The sequence below is a fragment of the Erigeron canadensis genome, chromosome 2, assembly GCF_010389155.1.
Source record: "Erigeron canadensis isolate Cc75 chromosome 2, C_canadensis_v1, whole genome shotgun sequence".
NCBI classification, from domain to species: domain Eukaryota; kingdom Viridiplantae; phylum Streptophyta; class Magnoliopsida; order Asterales; family Asteraceae; genus Erigeron; species Erigeron canadensis.
In genome coordinates, this window is record NC_057762.1 from 35023811 (window position 1) to 35040602 (window position 16792).

Below are 16792 nucleotides of genomic sequence, written 5' to 3' on the forward strand. Positions count from 1 at the left end.
AAGATCGCAATAAAGATAAATAATCACAATAAGAAAGAAGAATCGCAATGAGAACGAATAATCGCAATGAGAACTAAGAATCGCATAAAGAACCAAGAATCACATAAAGAACGTATGATCACATAAGAAACCTGTGATCTCATAAAGAACCTATGATCTCGTAAAGAACCTAAGATCTCGTAAAGAACATATAATCGTATAAAGAACATATAATCGCATGAAGATCTTGCGATTATGATAATCTCATTGTGATTATCATTCACTCATTGCGATCTTCTGAATCTTATTGCAATTATCTCAGATTATTCCAATTCTTATGGGTATTTTGTGAAAATTTAAAAATTGTTGGATAAATTGATATAGTTGTATCCATATTTGGGTATTGAGGCTATTTTTTGTTTATGTAATTGGTGACCAATCTCTAAGGAGTTATTTTTATGGATTCTTGTTAGATGATATAGTGATTTTGGTTTGGAATACTTTTTAAGCCTTTTTTTTTTTTAATTTCATCTTAATCTAATAAGTTTCACTATAAATTTCTAAGGAGATCCCACAAAAATATAAAATAGGCTTTGTTAAAAATATATTGTTGTAAGGATGATCCAATGACTCCTCTACAATGTATATAAAACCGCCACGGGTGACAATGAATGTCAAGCCATGGTGATGGCTTTGGGTCTAAAATTCGGTTCGAGCAAAATGATGCCTTTGGTTAGTTTTGGGTTAAAAAATCAGCTTGAGCAAGTTGATGTTATGGAGACAAGGATTTTCTCAAAAATAATCGAAATATATTTGAAAAATAGAGTTGCTTATATTAAGTTCTAATGACATCCAAATTTAACGTAATAAAAAAGCCATGGTGATGATACAGATGATGGTACTAAGTGTGGCAGTATATTCATAATCGTTCACCCGTTACACTTACACTATTTACTGGCAGTATATTCATAATCGTTCACCCGTTATACCTACACTATTTACTGACATATTAGTATTATCTTTTCACCTCTTTCACGATCTTTTTTACCCTTAAACATTTATCTATCATTTGGAATTCACTTTTTATTTAATTAACAACACATTGTAATTACTATTATAATATCGAAGTAGTGAAATACTGGTACATACATGATACATGCACCACAATTTCAACGACAACGACATGCATATGAGTTAAATAATATAAAACTAACGAAATACAAATGATCAACCAGTGACATGTATTGCCGATCCTCAATTAATCGACACATATAGGGATGGTATTCGCAGGTAACGGGTGCGGATACCTCTTTCCTGTTATCATGTCCGTGGGTTTTCTTGATCCGTCAATTCGTGGGTATTCGCAAACGGGTAAAATATATGATTCATGTCCGTCATCCGCGGTTATACATGTTCACGGGTAGATCCGTGAATTCTATATCACCTTTTATGATAATGGTAGAAAGAGATGATAATGACAGAAGTAATAATGTTATGTAAATTGTAAACAAATAATCAATGGGCTATAAGTTAGGAATGAAACATTAATATTGGAACAAAACTCTAAACATAATACGTAAACGATTTAATATTTTGAGTTTTAAAATTTGCTAATATGTATCATATATATAATTTTTATATAAAACTAAAAATAGTATGCGTTTTTGACGGGTTATCCTATGACGGATACATCCATGACGGATATTGTATATTCATTTCCCGTCCGCGATCCGCAAATGGGTACTTATTTATACCCGTTATGTATCCACGAAAGAAATTTATTGAAATTACCCGTCCATGACGGATAGGTATCCGCGGATTACGAGGTTTTTTTCGGTCCGTTGCCATCCCTAGACACATATCATTTATTGGGTTTAAAGGTTTCACCATCGTTTACCTGCCATATCATCTTACTTCACATTTCTTTCACCTGACCTTTACGAATGGTCTAAATGTTAATCAGTAATAAAATAATAAAAGTTAATCTTAGATTTAAAAAGATTGACCTCTGTCACACCCCACCTTAAGCGGAATCGTAGGATATGACGAAAAGATATAGTTATAGCACATGGACTTTATAATAGAGTCATACTAAATGAAATTCAAATAAATGTAATTTTCACAAACGGAAAGTCTAGGCAACACGCCTCAAATAGCAAAGAAGTAACAATTGCAAATAGTGTTCAATGTTTCACATGCAATCTAGGAGTCCATGAAGGATCTTTTTATTGGTCTTCCTAAAGTCCATAAGCTCAATCTTCTTAAGCATTGTTATCACCTGAAAATGAATGCTCGAAAATGTCAACATAACGTTGGTGAGTTCGTAGGTTTAAAGGAATACAAATGAGTTTGCTGTGCATGATATATCAAGTTTTGGACAATAGTGTAAATATAAACATGTAGTAGCATACTAAATACTGATCAATGCCATCATAGTTATCCAACAACACAATCCCCATCACTCCTGCCAACAACTCAATCATGCTTTAAATACCAACAACTACCAGCTGTAGTATATAGTTGGTCGATAGATATCAAATAGTCTTCAATAGATATCAACAGACATCTATTGCATCATGGAATCAACACAAACAAGCTAGCATACACATTTCATAATTACACGTATTTGTCCAAGAAAACAAAAAAGTTTGGCACAACTACTAAAGAAATGAAAAGTGTTTTGAGCATCATTTTCCCCCAAACAAATAAAATAAAAAGGGGCCACGAAACTCACCTCAACAAGCAAGTAGTTATGCAAAGTCCAACAAGGTCGCTAGAATCTACACAACATATATATGAACAAGTTACAATTATGGACATGGTCAAGAACCATCCATTGTAACCCGTATTTGATGATATATACATATATGGCTACTTTCAAAATATTCCCAACTGATTTGTCATCTATTATTAAGTTACAAGTCACATAACTTAATATAGAGTATTTGTTTTAATGATTTATGATTTAGTTCTACAAGCTCTTATTCGCTGAAATTTTTGGTAACTTTATCAATTTTATTCTAGATCACCCGAACTAACCAAGTCCTTAAATTTTTACCACAGTAACTTTTATGTGTTAGATACTTAAATGAATTTTTACAGAATTTATTTTGTTCTTGAACTATTTTTAAAAATTCGATAATTACAGACTAGTTAATAAATTCACTGTTTGCGCACAGAAAAGTTTTATAAAAGTTAAGGGCCTTCGAAGTTTCAAAAAAAATCCAAATTTTTACTGTACACTCTTAACATCTTAAAAATGTTTCTGGAAAAAATAATCTTCCATTTCATAAAATCGACCAAGATATGACTATTTGAAGTCGACCTAAATCTGTTCTGAAAACTCAGCTTTGCGCAGTTTTGTTATAAAATTCGTTTGACAACCTTAAACTTCATATTTTGACACGAAACCACTTCCACCAGAAAGTAGACTTCCTGAAATTAATTTTAGACACCAAAAACGTGACTTAACCATCTTCCATGACCAAGATACGACATTTCAAAGTTAACAAACAGAATCTGTCCAGATTCTGAAATAACTCAAACTTACTGTTTTAAAGACTACTGCAACTAATATACATATGTAAACTTTCAAATCTTTCCAACACCTATTTACGTCTGTTATTATGATTTCCATGCCTTCATAGTTGAATTTCTTTATTTACATTAATTATTATGCTACAATAAATACGTAAACTTTTAACATTAATATGATTTATACTTCAAGTTTTTGATTTAACCCTAAAAAAAATACTTTCATTCATTATTATAAATTTGCCATAATATATATTCATCAAATAGGTTACTTATAAATAAAGATTAATGAATAAAAAGATATGCTTATATATATATGTGTGTGTGAAAAGAGAAGACAAGTGATTTACCCTAAAATTGATGATCACTCCTTAGATACCTTGACAAAATAAAATAAATATAATTTATAAGAATTTTACCATAGATTTTATATGATGAAAACCTTTTAAAACATAATGAAAAATTAGATTACTTACTAAATATCCAATAAATCTTTAGGATGAATGCTTTGAGATAAAGGTTGTAAAGCTTGGCTTGATGATGATTTAAATATGTGCTTGTGGTGTGTGTTTGGTTTCGACGGCAGGGAAACAACAAAGAGTAAAAGTGTGTTTTGAGTTTTCCTTTGATAAATTATGATGCATATATATATTTTATGTGTAGAGATAAGTATTTGATTTTGTTTATAATTACACCTAATAAATTATTATGAATAAGGTTTCTATTAGAATTGAGATTCCTTGCCAATCGTAAATTGTTATGCTAGAAATTAGAAGATTGAGTTGGTATTAATTTGATCTTCTTAAAATGCTAAATTATCTAGTTTTATCATTATTATTGTTATGAATATAAATGAGTTGAAATGGGATTTAAATTCTTTTTGTTTCTCGTTGACTTACTAGTCAAGAAATTAGGAATTTAAGTTAAAGGCTATAATAAAGTACCTGTTTTGGTGACGGATGTCACAACCTCTAAAATTTTTTTTTAATTATATTACATGATAGAATTTTTGAATAGTGTCCTAAGATTTAAATTTTACTCATTTGATATTATAGTCAAATTTAATGCAATATAAATTAGTCAAAACAAAATAATTATAATTATAAAGTCAACATAATAATAAATATTAATATAAAATATACATGTAAAATATTAACTTTGTAAAAAATATTATTGAACTTTATTTATTACAATTATCAAGGATGCGAATGCCGATGTTGTTGAATTTTGGGTGATAAAGATCATTTATCTAAGGGTTTAAATTGGATATTATATATATATATATATGGCTATCACTACAAAGAGAAATAAATAAGATTACTTTTAATCTAAGCCATTAAAAATAAACCTACAAATCAATCTCCACCATCTAAATTGAATGTCAACTATGATATCTAATTATGGTAAATCTTTTTTGATATTTAATGTAACTATTATTACACCATTACATTAGAAATCTTGCCTATTAAAGTTTGACAAATGTTGTAGTAAGAAGATTTGCATTTCTTGAAGTTGTCTGAACATTTACATGCATACATTGATATTATATACCAATTTTTGTTGTCAACAATCCTTATTTATGTTAGTGTTTTTTTTTTACGTGAAGTTAGATAATAACTTTTTAAGAATGTTCTAATGATAGACGGAGGTAACAAAAGCTTATGAGAAAGACATTCCAGCATGCCTGGGGTGTTTTAACAAATGCATAACATTCTAACATAGATATTGTATATAGGATTTCATTAATATTTATAATGTTGTTTAGTGTATAGATAGAAAACATAAACTTTAAGACTTTAACTAAGTTTTAGGGTATGTTTGGTAGAAAAGATTCGAGTTAGAACTGTAGCTAGGGGTTTGGAGCTAAAGCTTGATCATGTGTCTAGGAGCTAGAGCTTCTATTTCAACCATTCTTACACAATGTTTTATTTTAAAGACATTTTAGGGGCTTTTAGGAGCTTTTTCGAGCTGAGACTTTTAATCTCAAATGCACATGCAAACAAGTCTATCTTCTTTAAAAGAGTTATTTTTTAAAAACTTAGGATTTTGAAGCTCCTAATTAAAAACCCCCTAAAAGCCTCATACATGTTTTTTTTTTCTTGAATATAATGGTCTTGCGTTTTAACAATTTATGATAAAAATCAACACTAGTATGATACAATGTCATAATAATAAAAGAAAAGAATAAAAATGGAAGGGATAGCGATTGTATATGTTAAAAAAAGATAGTGATTGTATTAAAGGACCGATGGAGTGTGAGGTGGAATATATATATAGTGAGGTGGAGTATATAAATATATATATATATATATATATAGGGGGAAGTGAGTATGGGGTTGTGCCCCATCTACGCTTAGATGGGGAACAACTCAATACTCACTTTTTCCATATATATATATATATATTTGAACAACGGGTTATTTGTTAATGGTTAGTAATTAGCATTTGAGACATCACGTATACCTAGGATGAATCTCATGACTCTCGAACCCTTCCCTCCCTTAATAATTCACTCCTACAAATGTAAAAGTAAGATTCAAACCCTGATAAAATTTTTCAAGATCCAATATCTTACCAATGTATCACAACTCATTAAATATGATGGTTAAGATCCAAGACCTTAACCATTTTATATACTTCTATATTTATTGTAACATGATACTCATATTTAAAGTATATCAAAAAGGTACATATGCTAATTTACGAGGACCATAAGTGTCATACGCCAAATGGTTTTGTCAGCTTTATTGTAAACTAGGAATTACATGTCGCCCGATGGGCGACGTAAGGTTTTGAAGCGTTTATATTTATTGGTAGGGTAAAAAAACCACAAAATTATGAGCGATAAAAAAATATTGAAAACCAAATGTTAAAAAAATACAAAAAGAATATACTAAAGAAAAAAGATAAAGAAGAAAACCAAAAAGACAAAAAAGAATACGAAAACCAAATGAAAAAGTTATATAAAAAATGTTACATTTGAAAAAATAATAAAAACCAAATGTTTAAAAAAGTATGAATGATATATAATGCAACGAAAAAAAATTTAAAAAATAAACAAAAAAATAGTACATACCAAAATTTATAATATTTTAAAAAGTTATAAAAAAATATTAAATGTAATAAAGGTATAAAAAACAAAATATTAGAAAAGTTTAAAAAAACCATAAATTATATAAAGTTAGGGGGTTGAAATAATAAAAAAGAAACAAAAGGGACAAAAAGTAAAAAGAAAAAAAAGAGGGGCCTAAGTGTCAATATTTATTATTAAATACAAACTAAGAGGGCGGGGGGTGGGGGGGGGGGGGGGGGGAAGGGTTTGAACCTGTGACCTCCGGGCATAGACACCAACCACTCTACCAAGTCTGTTCTTTGTTGCATATTTGCTAAATCTCTTATTTATATTTAAAATGCAGATAAAGACAAAAAAAATATTGTTCACATGATACTCGTTTATTATAGTATGTAATAAATTCAAAGATACAATAATTGGATTTGATTCATAACTAAATACTCATATCAAAGTTAATGATAAAATGTTCTCGAAAAAAAAATAATAAACTAATAATAAGAACAAATCCATAAGCTAAAAACATAATAAAGAATTGACAGCGGCATGGAATGTTATATGTTTGAAATTTGTCAAAAGTAAGTGGAGAAACTACATCTTATGATTTATGTGTGAGAATTGTAAGACACTAGACATGAGTTTTATGGATCTACATTCTGGGTATTAAACTGTACATAGGAACTAAGGGTTTTCACCCTTTTACTTTTTTTCATTCAATATCAAATGGGTATAAGGCTAAAAGGATTTCAAAAACATAAATAAAATAACGAATCCCCGATTATATTAAGTAAAAAGTTTAAGAAAAACCAGATAAATATATATAGTAAGTAAGAGGATTTCAAAAAAACAAAAATAAAGTTAAAGAATCCCCGATTATTTTTGGCCCCAATACCCAATAAGTCGGAATTTAGCGGCTCTAGGTCCAGGTTTGGGAGTGAGAATTTTAATCGGGTTCGAATTTAAAATTACCTAAATACGACTCATTGATAATGATAAGGGTAAGGTGGTAGAATTATTATCCTTCAAATTTAATAATTTAAGACCGGCTTATATGCTTTATAGCAATGCTATCAATCAGGTAGACTCAAGTGTAATTGGTGGGTTGAGAATCTTTGGTCTAAACCCAATCCATTAAAAGTTTCATGGTAAAAAACTCAATCCAGCGACCCCTCTGATTAATACATGGGTTGGCGGGTTGACTTGTCAAATAAAATGGTTTTATTCAAGTAGGCTTAATGTTAATGCATTTAAGTAGGTTGTTTTTAAATCAAGTGAGTCAAATGAGTTATTTTTTAGGTCAAGTGGGTTGCCAAGTTAGCAGGTGAAATGTTATAGTTTTAGGTAGACTTCGTCGGTAATAATTAGGATTTTTGGATTGGCGGGTTGGCCTGACAACCTTGGTAGAGTTGGGGAATTAACATAAAGAAAAACTCGAACCCTAACTCGACCCATTATAAATTTCAATTTAGAACCTGGATTTATACGGGTTAATTAGGGTGGCCTTGAGTCGACTTGATTAATTAATGGGTTGGAGGGTTGACAGGTCAGATAAGATGCTTTGGGCTCAAATGACTTACATGTTAATGCTTTCAAGTGGGTTGATTTTAAGTCATGGTCAAATTGGTAGTTTTTAAGTTAACAGAGATGACAGGTTAAATTGATTGGTTTTAGTTAAGTTAGTCAAATGAGTTGTTTCGAATCAAATGAGTTAGCGGGCTGGTAAATCATATGAGTTATTTTTGGGTTAGTTATTTTTGGTAAGTTGGATTTTGAGTTTGATCAAGTATTGATAGCTTTATAATGTTAGGGTGTTGAAAACATTTTATATGCAACTGATTACAAAAATAATATTCATGGTTTCATACACATAACTCATTTGTAAACTCTTAGCTCCATATCTAATCTTGTATAACGTATCATGTTATTAGGACCATGCAATGTTTTTTGATCCAGATTTGTAAGCGATAATTTTTTTCTTTAATTCTATTATATATATATATATACATATAATCTCTTGAATCTAATTATTTGTTTCATTTTATTTCTATTCTAATAATGATGAACTAACTCAAATAAAGTTTTCGTAAACTATAAAATATATAAATATTTGTTTAACCCGGTCAACGACCGGGTATAGATCTAGTTTATTTGGCTATAGACTCTTTAACAGTAATCCAATTAAAACAATTTATGTTAGCCCGTTATTTTTATTACATTATACAAATGTTACCATCTTATTGAAAAACTAAAAATAAAGGAGTTTGGTAATAATCAATTTACCCTTAATAAACCTGTTTTTTTATTATTTATAAGATTTTAATTACTTGTCCTTAATAAACTAATTTTACATTCTAAATTCTTATTTTTAAAATATTTCAACTACCAAATGTATAGTAATTACATTTACATCAACTGACACTATTCGACGTTGCCACCATTGTCATCGTCATCATTACCAGTCGTCACCACCATCAGATCATTGTTACTTTCAACACAATCGCGTTACGCGAATACCGTGCTAGTTCGAAAATTCAAACAGTCAAACCTTAAGAAATAGGGAGTAAAATAAAATAAAAATTCTTATTAAAATAGCAAAGGAATTGAGCGCCACTACAAACATTTCAAAATTTTCCTCCTCTCAAAAATCAAAACCCAAAACCCGGTTTCCAAAAATCACCAGGAAATGGAAAAAAGACTCCGGTCGTCACTCAAATCATCCGCCGATGAATTCCTTTCATCAGCGACCAAATTAGGGTTCCGATCAGTAAAACCATCACTTAAAACCCTGATTCACTCTCTCAAGTCATCATCCGACGTCGTATCTTCACTTCCTTTATCACTTCGCCTTTCGATTTCACAATCCATCACTCGGTTCAAAAACCTGTCCGGATCCGAACCCGGATCCGGATCTACAGACGGTGCGAGTTCGCCTACAACTCCGCCAACTAAACGTGCTCGTAGATCCACTCGCCGGACCGAAAATAATAAGAATGAAGGAAATGAAAACGATGTCGTTTCAGGTAAAATTGATAAAGTGCAAAATGAGGTTATTGAAAATTTACGGATATGTAGTTATGTAATTCAGATGTGTGTTTCGCATCCGAAAAATGTGTTTAGTGTGAATGATTTGTTACCTGCTGTTCAGGAATTACATGATAATTTAATTTTGTTTGAAAAGGAATTGAATTTGTTATCGGATATTGCGTGTTTATGTGAAGAGTGGTGGAAGAGAGAATTAGTAGGTAGAGATAGTTTAATTTCGCAGTCGTTGCCTTTTATGTTGTCGAAAGCGTTAACATTTAAGAAGAAAGTGGATGTTCATAGAGTGTATGCGTTACGTGAAGCGTTTGCGTTGTTTGACTTTGAGGACGAGAGTATAGATGATTTGAAGTTGTTGTTGATTAGGTGTTTGATATCGCCTTTGTTTCTGAAAATGGATGAAGGGAGAAGGTTTTTGGCGTTTATGTTTGGGTTGTCGAGGCAACTTATGAAGGAGTCTTTGGCTATGATTAGGTCTCAGATAGTGTTTGGAAAGAAGTCGATGTTGGAGGCTTATGCTGATATTGTGTTTAGGGCTTGGAAGGCTTCGGAAGGGGAGTCCAGAGAGGAGATCGAGAATGAGTTTCTGCAGCAATTGATTGAGGGGTCGATTCATGCTAGTAGTGGCGCTTTTGCTGTTTCTATCAGGAGGGTTTTAGGTGGGTTTATAAGCCAGCGGACTACTGATGGGGTGGATAAGCTTTTTTTTAATCTTGCAGAGCCTGTTATATTCCGTTCTTTGCAGGTGATTTTCTTTCTCCTGAGTCCTGCCACTTCATTCATGCTACTTCTTTTTGCTTGATTTTTTGATGGACATGGACTTATTGTAATTCATTAGTTATTTGTTATAGATAGGCTTTAAATAGTTAGGCAATTAGTATTGCAGCATTATGCAAAACCTGTTAACATGGAACATTTACCATTGCTCAAGTGATAATATAAAGTACATAGTATATATGCTTATGAAATGGCCTACTCTTGATAACCCAAGTGAATGTGTCATGTAACCATGCCTTAAAGATGTTTTTATATATAGTAGGTGGCGCCTGTAACTATATTATAGGAAAACGTAGTAGGTTCTCAACTTCCTTGAATAAATTCTAGAGCCCAAGAATGTCTTGCAACCAGCTGAGTGGAACATTGTCCAATGAGTTAAATTTAAGAATTGGAGTTTGATTCCTTGCTTTATGAGAGAGTGTGAGAACAGAAGCTTCATCATGTCCTTGTTCCAGGAGATATGGAACTATGATATTTAGAGCTGCCAGAATATACAAACCAAAAAAACAAGTCCATATGATTTTAAAATGGTGATTTACGGTAACAACAACAGCAATTCGATTATGGATTACAGCAAATGGAAATTATTTTCCTTCCTGGAATGAGAATTGCATATGCGCTTGAAGTTTTTTTCTTTTTCTATTAGAACTATACCTTCATGGAGCTAGATTATTGTATCAATCTGATGAACATGTTGGGTTGTGTAACGTTTCTTTGGTAGGCTGCAAACTCAAATGTTCGTCAAAATGCACTGCACTTACTGATAGATGTGTTTCCTCTTGAAGATCCTGACGCTACAAGGGAAGCTAAAGATGAATTGCTTCATAAGCAATTCTTCTTAATAGAGAAATTAATTGTTGACGATTGTCCTGATATAAGAGCTGTGGCTGTTGAAGGTTCTTGTCGAATTCTTCACATGTTTTGGGAGACAATTTCGTCTTCTATCATCACCAAAGTTATTACCAAGATATTAGATGATATGACCCATGATGCTTGCAATGCAGTCAGGCTTTCAGCAGTAAACGGTATCATCTATTTGATTAAAAATCCTCAATCCCATGAGATTCTCAAAGTGATTTTGCCAAGATTAGGGCATTTGATTCTGGATTCGGCCCTTTCAATACGCAGTGCTATTGTAGATCTCCTACTTCTTCTACGGGGTATTCACGATTTTCATTTTAATAAGGTACTAGTTCTCTGTAAATTGCAATGACAAAATGAACATCCACTCAAGCATCTCTTCAGTTGTTAATGTAATTTTTGTTGATCTTCTATAGGTGGTGCATCTAAATGTCCTGTTATCAACACTTGCTAATGATCAACCACTTGTTGGGCAAAAGATCACCAAGCTTCTCCTACCTTCGTATTTTCCCATAACAGTTGACCCAGAAGAAGCCTGCAATCGGTGTGTAGCACTTATAAAGAGGTCACCGCTTGCTGCCGCAAAGTTTTGTGAATTTGCTCTGTCTGAAGGGGCATCATCACATTCACTAATTACACTTTTTAAACTTCTCATAACTTTGGTTCTCTTACCTGCCACTACGGGTGCAGATCAAATTGATGGCATGCTCATGGCTGCTGCTAACATATGCAACAGTCTATCTACCAAGGCAAAATATAGAGATGCTCTTAAGGAAGAGTTGACTTCTAAAAAGTTGATGTCCTTGTTCGCTGCTGCAAGTTCAGGTCGTGCTCAAGCATCTGTGTGCGACATTGTTTCTACTGTTCTTATTGATGCTGCTGGTGTTCTTCGCCAAGAAGCCATGGCACTGGTCACTAAATGTACCGGCTTATCTGATAATAAGGAAAAACAGGCTCAAGTGAGGTTGGTCCATAAAATGGTTTTGTCATGTGGTTGGATGGAGTATATGCTTGCAGAATTTACAAAGCTTTTACAAAAAACTGCCAATGGATGTATAGCTAAATATCACACAGAAAGAACAAGACATAATTCTCCCCCAGAAAAGAAGAGAAAAGTTAAACATGGTAGTAAAGTTTCTGTTAAGTGTAAACGTGCTAGTGGGAAGAAGTGTTCTGATACTTCTCAAAGTAGTTTCTGTGAGGATTACGCAGTTTCTGTTGGTATAGCTTGGCAATTGAAAGATCTTCTCGCATACAGCAACAGTCGGAAAACAGTGTTAGGTTCCGGAAGTCGAGAATCTGTATTCCATGCTTTAAAGGTCATCTCTGAGTTCAGCATTAAGGAGTGCCTGGAGTGTAATTACATTAACAATACTCCTGTGTTGGCATACACATCACTCAGTCTTCATATGTCTGTTAGAAATTTGACTGTAAATGATAGCAATAGTGATGGTTCAACAAGGTTATCTTCAGAGGTAAAGTACAAAACAAGTTATCTTCTATATGCTTTCTTCTTGGAATATATTTTTTGTGTTTCACTTTTCATACAATCTGCTCTCCTCTTTGTAACTTTTATAGTTAACAAGTATATCAGTAAAGTTATGAAACATGGTTATATTGTACACTTGAAGAGATCTTGATAATCAATGATACATCCAAGGCCAAAGTCCAAATTTATTCTCATTTACCTTGTTATAAAATCCTTTGTTTTTCTCAGGCATGCACAGTTCTTTACTAGTTTATATGAAATTTTCATCAAACAGTTTCAGGTTATGCTCGTTTTCCAGTAGTTGACACTTGACAGATATATCAAAATATTGACGATCCACATTTTCCCCAACTTTATGTATATCATGAATGATAAAACCTAACACATGCATTAAGTCTGAAACTCTATACATGTGTTTTTTTCTTGATGCCCTTATAAGGTACCACATACAAATAATGATCTTTGTAGCCAATCCAAATTTGTTATCCATTAGTAATCAGTGTAGCATCACTTAATTTGTTATGGTTGTTACATCACTTGCATCCACTTATCCCACCTTACCCATCCTATGTGGTTGCAGCAAACTTTGTTGGAGCAGACAATTGAGCATCTTCTCCACTGTACAAAAAAGGGATATAGTGCATGTAGAAAGTTCTGTGAGGTGCCACCACGTTCTACACATGCCGAAAAGAAGCACACACGGGCGAATGAGGATGACCTTAAACACAAAGATCGTGGTAAATGTCTCCTAGTGTCATACTCATTTTATACTAAATGCCTTTTTAGCTAATCTTTCTCTTTTATTTTTATATGATGTTTCATAGTTTGTTGGCCAGATTATGTTTTTTGATTTACAAAGAGAGGTTGTGAGAGTGATGATATAGATAGTAACATATATTTCTAGCTTTTCTATCAGCTGCTGGACAAATTCACTGTTTTTGGTTAGTCATTAATGCCAGGGTGCTAAAAGAGTAAAAGGTTAACAATTATTCATGTTGTTCCCCTTACGTAAGTTATTATGTGGAAGAAGTAAAAACTAATGTCAGTGATGCTCTTTTTGCTGGCATCTGTCACTTGATAGCAATAAACAACAGAAGCAAGACTCTTTGATTGGAATTAGTTGATTCTCATGATAATTTCAAAATCTTTATTAAGACATGTCAGTCAATTGGACATCTGGGTCTGTAGAAATACACCAACTATTTAGTCATGATAATTCTAATTGATCAAACACAGTGGCTCACAATTGCAACCAAATTTCTGATGGTTATTTTAGCTGCGTTCTGCATATATTGCTACATTCTACTATGATTGTTGCTTATGCCTTATTTTCAACTCCCAAAGATTTAATGGAGATTTGAACCCATAACCTCACTCATATAAGACAGTAGTACCCAAGGGTAGGTGAGATAGGGGAGCCTTATTTTGAGAACCCATTTTTTTGTAAGAACCTTGAGAACTCTTAAATTATGTATTGGATCACATGTTTTTTTTGTTCATTCATAAGTGAAACGTTATAAAAATACATGTTGTAGAAGAAAGTTTTTTTCAAAACCTTATCCCATTTGTTAACATGTGAACGAAAACAACATACTTATTCACAAGTTCACAAAAGGCTATTATGAAGGTTTTTTAAAAAAGTTTCTTCTACAACATACTTTTTTTTATATCATTTCACATGTGAATGAACAAAAAAAACCTGTGAACAAATATATTATTTAGGAGTTTTCATGGTTCTTACCAAAAAAATGGTTCTCAAAATAAGGAAACTCAGCATTTAGGTTAAGCACCCTATGGTAGAAATTAGACCTACACCCTAGCACCTTCTGTTAGTTAGAAATGGCCCATGTTTTAGCTCAAATGGGTCTAATAAAAAAGTTTAGCACCACGTAGAGCAAATTTCTGATGGTTATTTTAGCTGCGTTCTGCATATATTGCTACATTCTACTATGATTGTTGCATATGCCTTATTTTCAATTGCCAAAGATTTAATGGAGATATGAACCCATAAAGACAGTAGTACCCAAGGGTAGGTCAGAGATAGCATTTAGGTTAAGCACCCTATGGTAGAAATTAGACCTACACCCTAGCACCTTCTGTTAGAGTGTTGCCCATGTTTTAGCTCAAATGGGTCTAATAAAAAAGTCTAGCACCACGTAGAGCAAATGGGTCAAACCAGTTGAAAGTCAGCCAACCTCTTAATTCATTCTATTAAATTACTATAGTAATGAACTAACAATCATGTTTTTGACATGTTCAAACCCAAAGCTGTTTTGATTCTTAAATCAAACCGCTTCAAACTAGAGGGACAATGGCGGTAGATGCAACTGCATTTATGCTCAACTTAGTTGGTTAAAACTCTTGATCATATATTACCTCAATTGCAAACTCATATGTTTGGCTTTCCAGCTGTTTTTATATATAAATCCAATTATCTGCATTCTTCTTAAAAACATCCAATACATGGTACTTTCGAGAAATCTTGAAATATACTAAGGGGTTATATATTCATGGTTTGCATGCTGTACTGATATTTCTACCTATATACCACTGGTGAACTTTTAATGGATATTGGTTATCTTTATGTGTCTTGTAGGATTGCCTTATTCAGAACATAAGTGGCTACCAAACATGGTGAAGCTGTCAACATCGATTCTCAAGTTTATTATTGATTCAAGTACGTTAGATCGTACCCATGAGTGCCAAGAGAGATGTTTGAGCTTTACAAGACAATACATAAAATTTGTAACTTTTAGCTTAAGGAAGCATTCACATGGCCTGCTCGAATTTAAGGATGAAGATTTAGAAGAAACATTTTTATGTCTGAAGAGCTCATTCACTTATGCAGCAAAGCTGCTAAATCTAGTCCTTGCAAGTTCTTCAGAATCTACCCCACCATCTACTGAAGCCCATAACCTTGCGAATGATCTGCTTGATCTTTTTATTTCAGTTGAAGAACATCTGGGGTCTCGGTATGGATCACTGGCACTTTCTGCAACAAAATCATGGTTGCCTGATTTGATTCTTGCTCTGGGTTCCTTGCAAATACAGAAACCATCATCATCATCATCATCATCATCATCATCATCATCACCATCATCCAGTGCATTTGCAGAAACAAGGTTTGGTTTCTCTTCATGGCTCTCGATATTGGCAAAAATCGAAATCTTTGACCAACAAGAGGCAGAGTCAGATGTCAACGATGACAAAGTTGCCTTATCATCAAATTTTACTGCATTTAGAAAAGTTGTTGATGCAATGATTATGCTCCTGAGAGGTAACCAGAGTGTACTAGATGCAGTTGGGGCGTTTCTATTGGATGCTTCAATGGCCGCTTTAAACAAGAAAGATTTTGAATTGGTATCTGGGTTGCTACATTTTGTGTCTGTCAAGCTAGCAAAGCATGATAAAAAAGAGTGGGTAGACCTGAACCTGATGTTGAAATCTTTACAACGTATGTACCCTCAGATGGAGAAGATGGCTGATGTGATTGGAGACGAACATGAAAAAGAGCGGTTGGAAAGAGCTAGATTGATGGTTGAACCTATTTGGAGATCTTACTTAGATGAAGGGATAAAGGAATCTATGGAAACTTGATTTTTTGACTCCTGATGGTGTAAGTTGCTTGGTAGAAAAGAAAATCAAATTGCTAATGCAAATGAAACTCAGCCTTTAGGTTTGTTTTGTAAGTTACTTTATTACTCTATAATTCAAATCTTGAACTTTTTTATTTGTTATCTCCAAGTATATATTATAAATGAAAGTGTGGTTACATTATCCTAAATTAAACTCGATTGTCCTTTTAGGAAAATCAAACATAGCAACATTGATAGTACTTATTTTCAAGACTGGTAATGCTGATAGTTCTGAACTCTCTGAGAAAGACAGTTCAACTGATTGCATGTTTCTGCAACTAAGTTTTTTACACAGTTCTCAATCTCCAATATAATGATGTTGCATGTATCTCTGGAAGTATAAATACTTATGTTGCAATTTCAAACTACACAGATTAAGACAAAGATAATTGCATTTAAAGTACATCT

The 16792-nt window shown here is 32.7% G+C and overlaps 1 protein-coding gene across 1 annotated transcript; it reads left to right on the top strand.

Annotated features, from left to right (window-relative positions):
* The first annotated feature begins 9266 nt into the window (after nt 1-9266).
* LOC122588152 lies at nt 9267-16538 on the top strand. The gene is made up of 5 exons (XM_043760286.1): nt 9267-10367; nt 11121-11585; nt 11677-12735; nt 13330-13486; nt 15346-16538. Exons 1-5 carry the CDS (start codon nt 9267-9269, stop codon nt 16344-16346), a joined length of 3783 nt encoding a protein of 1260 aa, XP_043616221.1. The 3' UTR covers nt 16347-16538.
* The last annotated feature ends 254 nt before the right edge of the window (nt 16539-16792 follow it).

What these genes read in the sequence shown, in the direction of transcription:
- LOC122588152 (XM_043760286.1), top strand. Translation starts at nt 9,267, where the DNA reads ATGGAAAAAAGACTCCGGTCGTCACTCAAATCATCCGCCGATGAATTC. An exon ending in CAACAAGGTTATCTTCAGAG is followed by an intron (nt 12,736 to 13,329) that starts GTAAAGTACAAA and finishes ATGTGGTTGCAG; the next exon opens with CAAACTTTGTTGGAGCAGAC. An exon ending in CCTTAAACACAAAGATCGTG is followed by an intron (nt 13,487 to 15,345) that starts GTAAATGTCTCC and finishes TGTGTCTTGTAG; the next exon opens with GATTGCCTTATTCAGAACAT.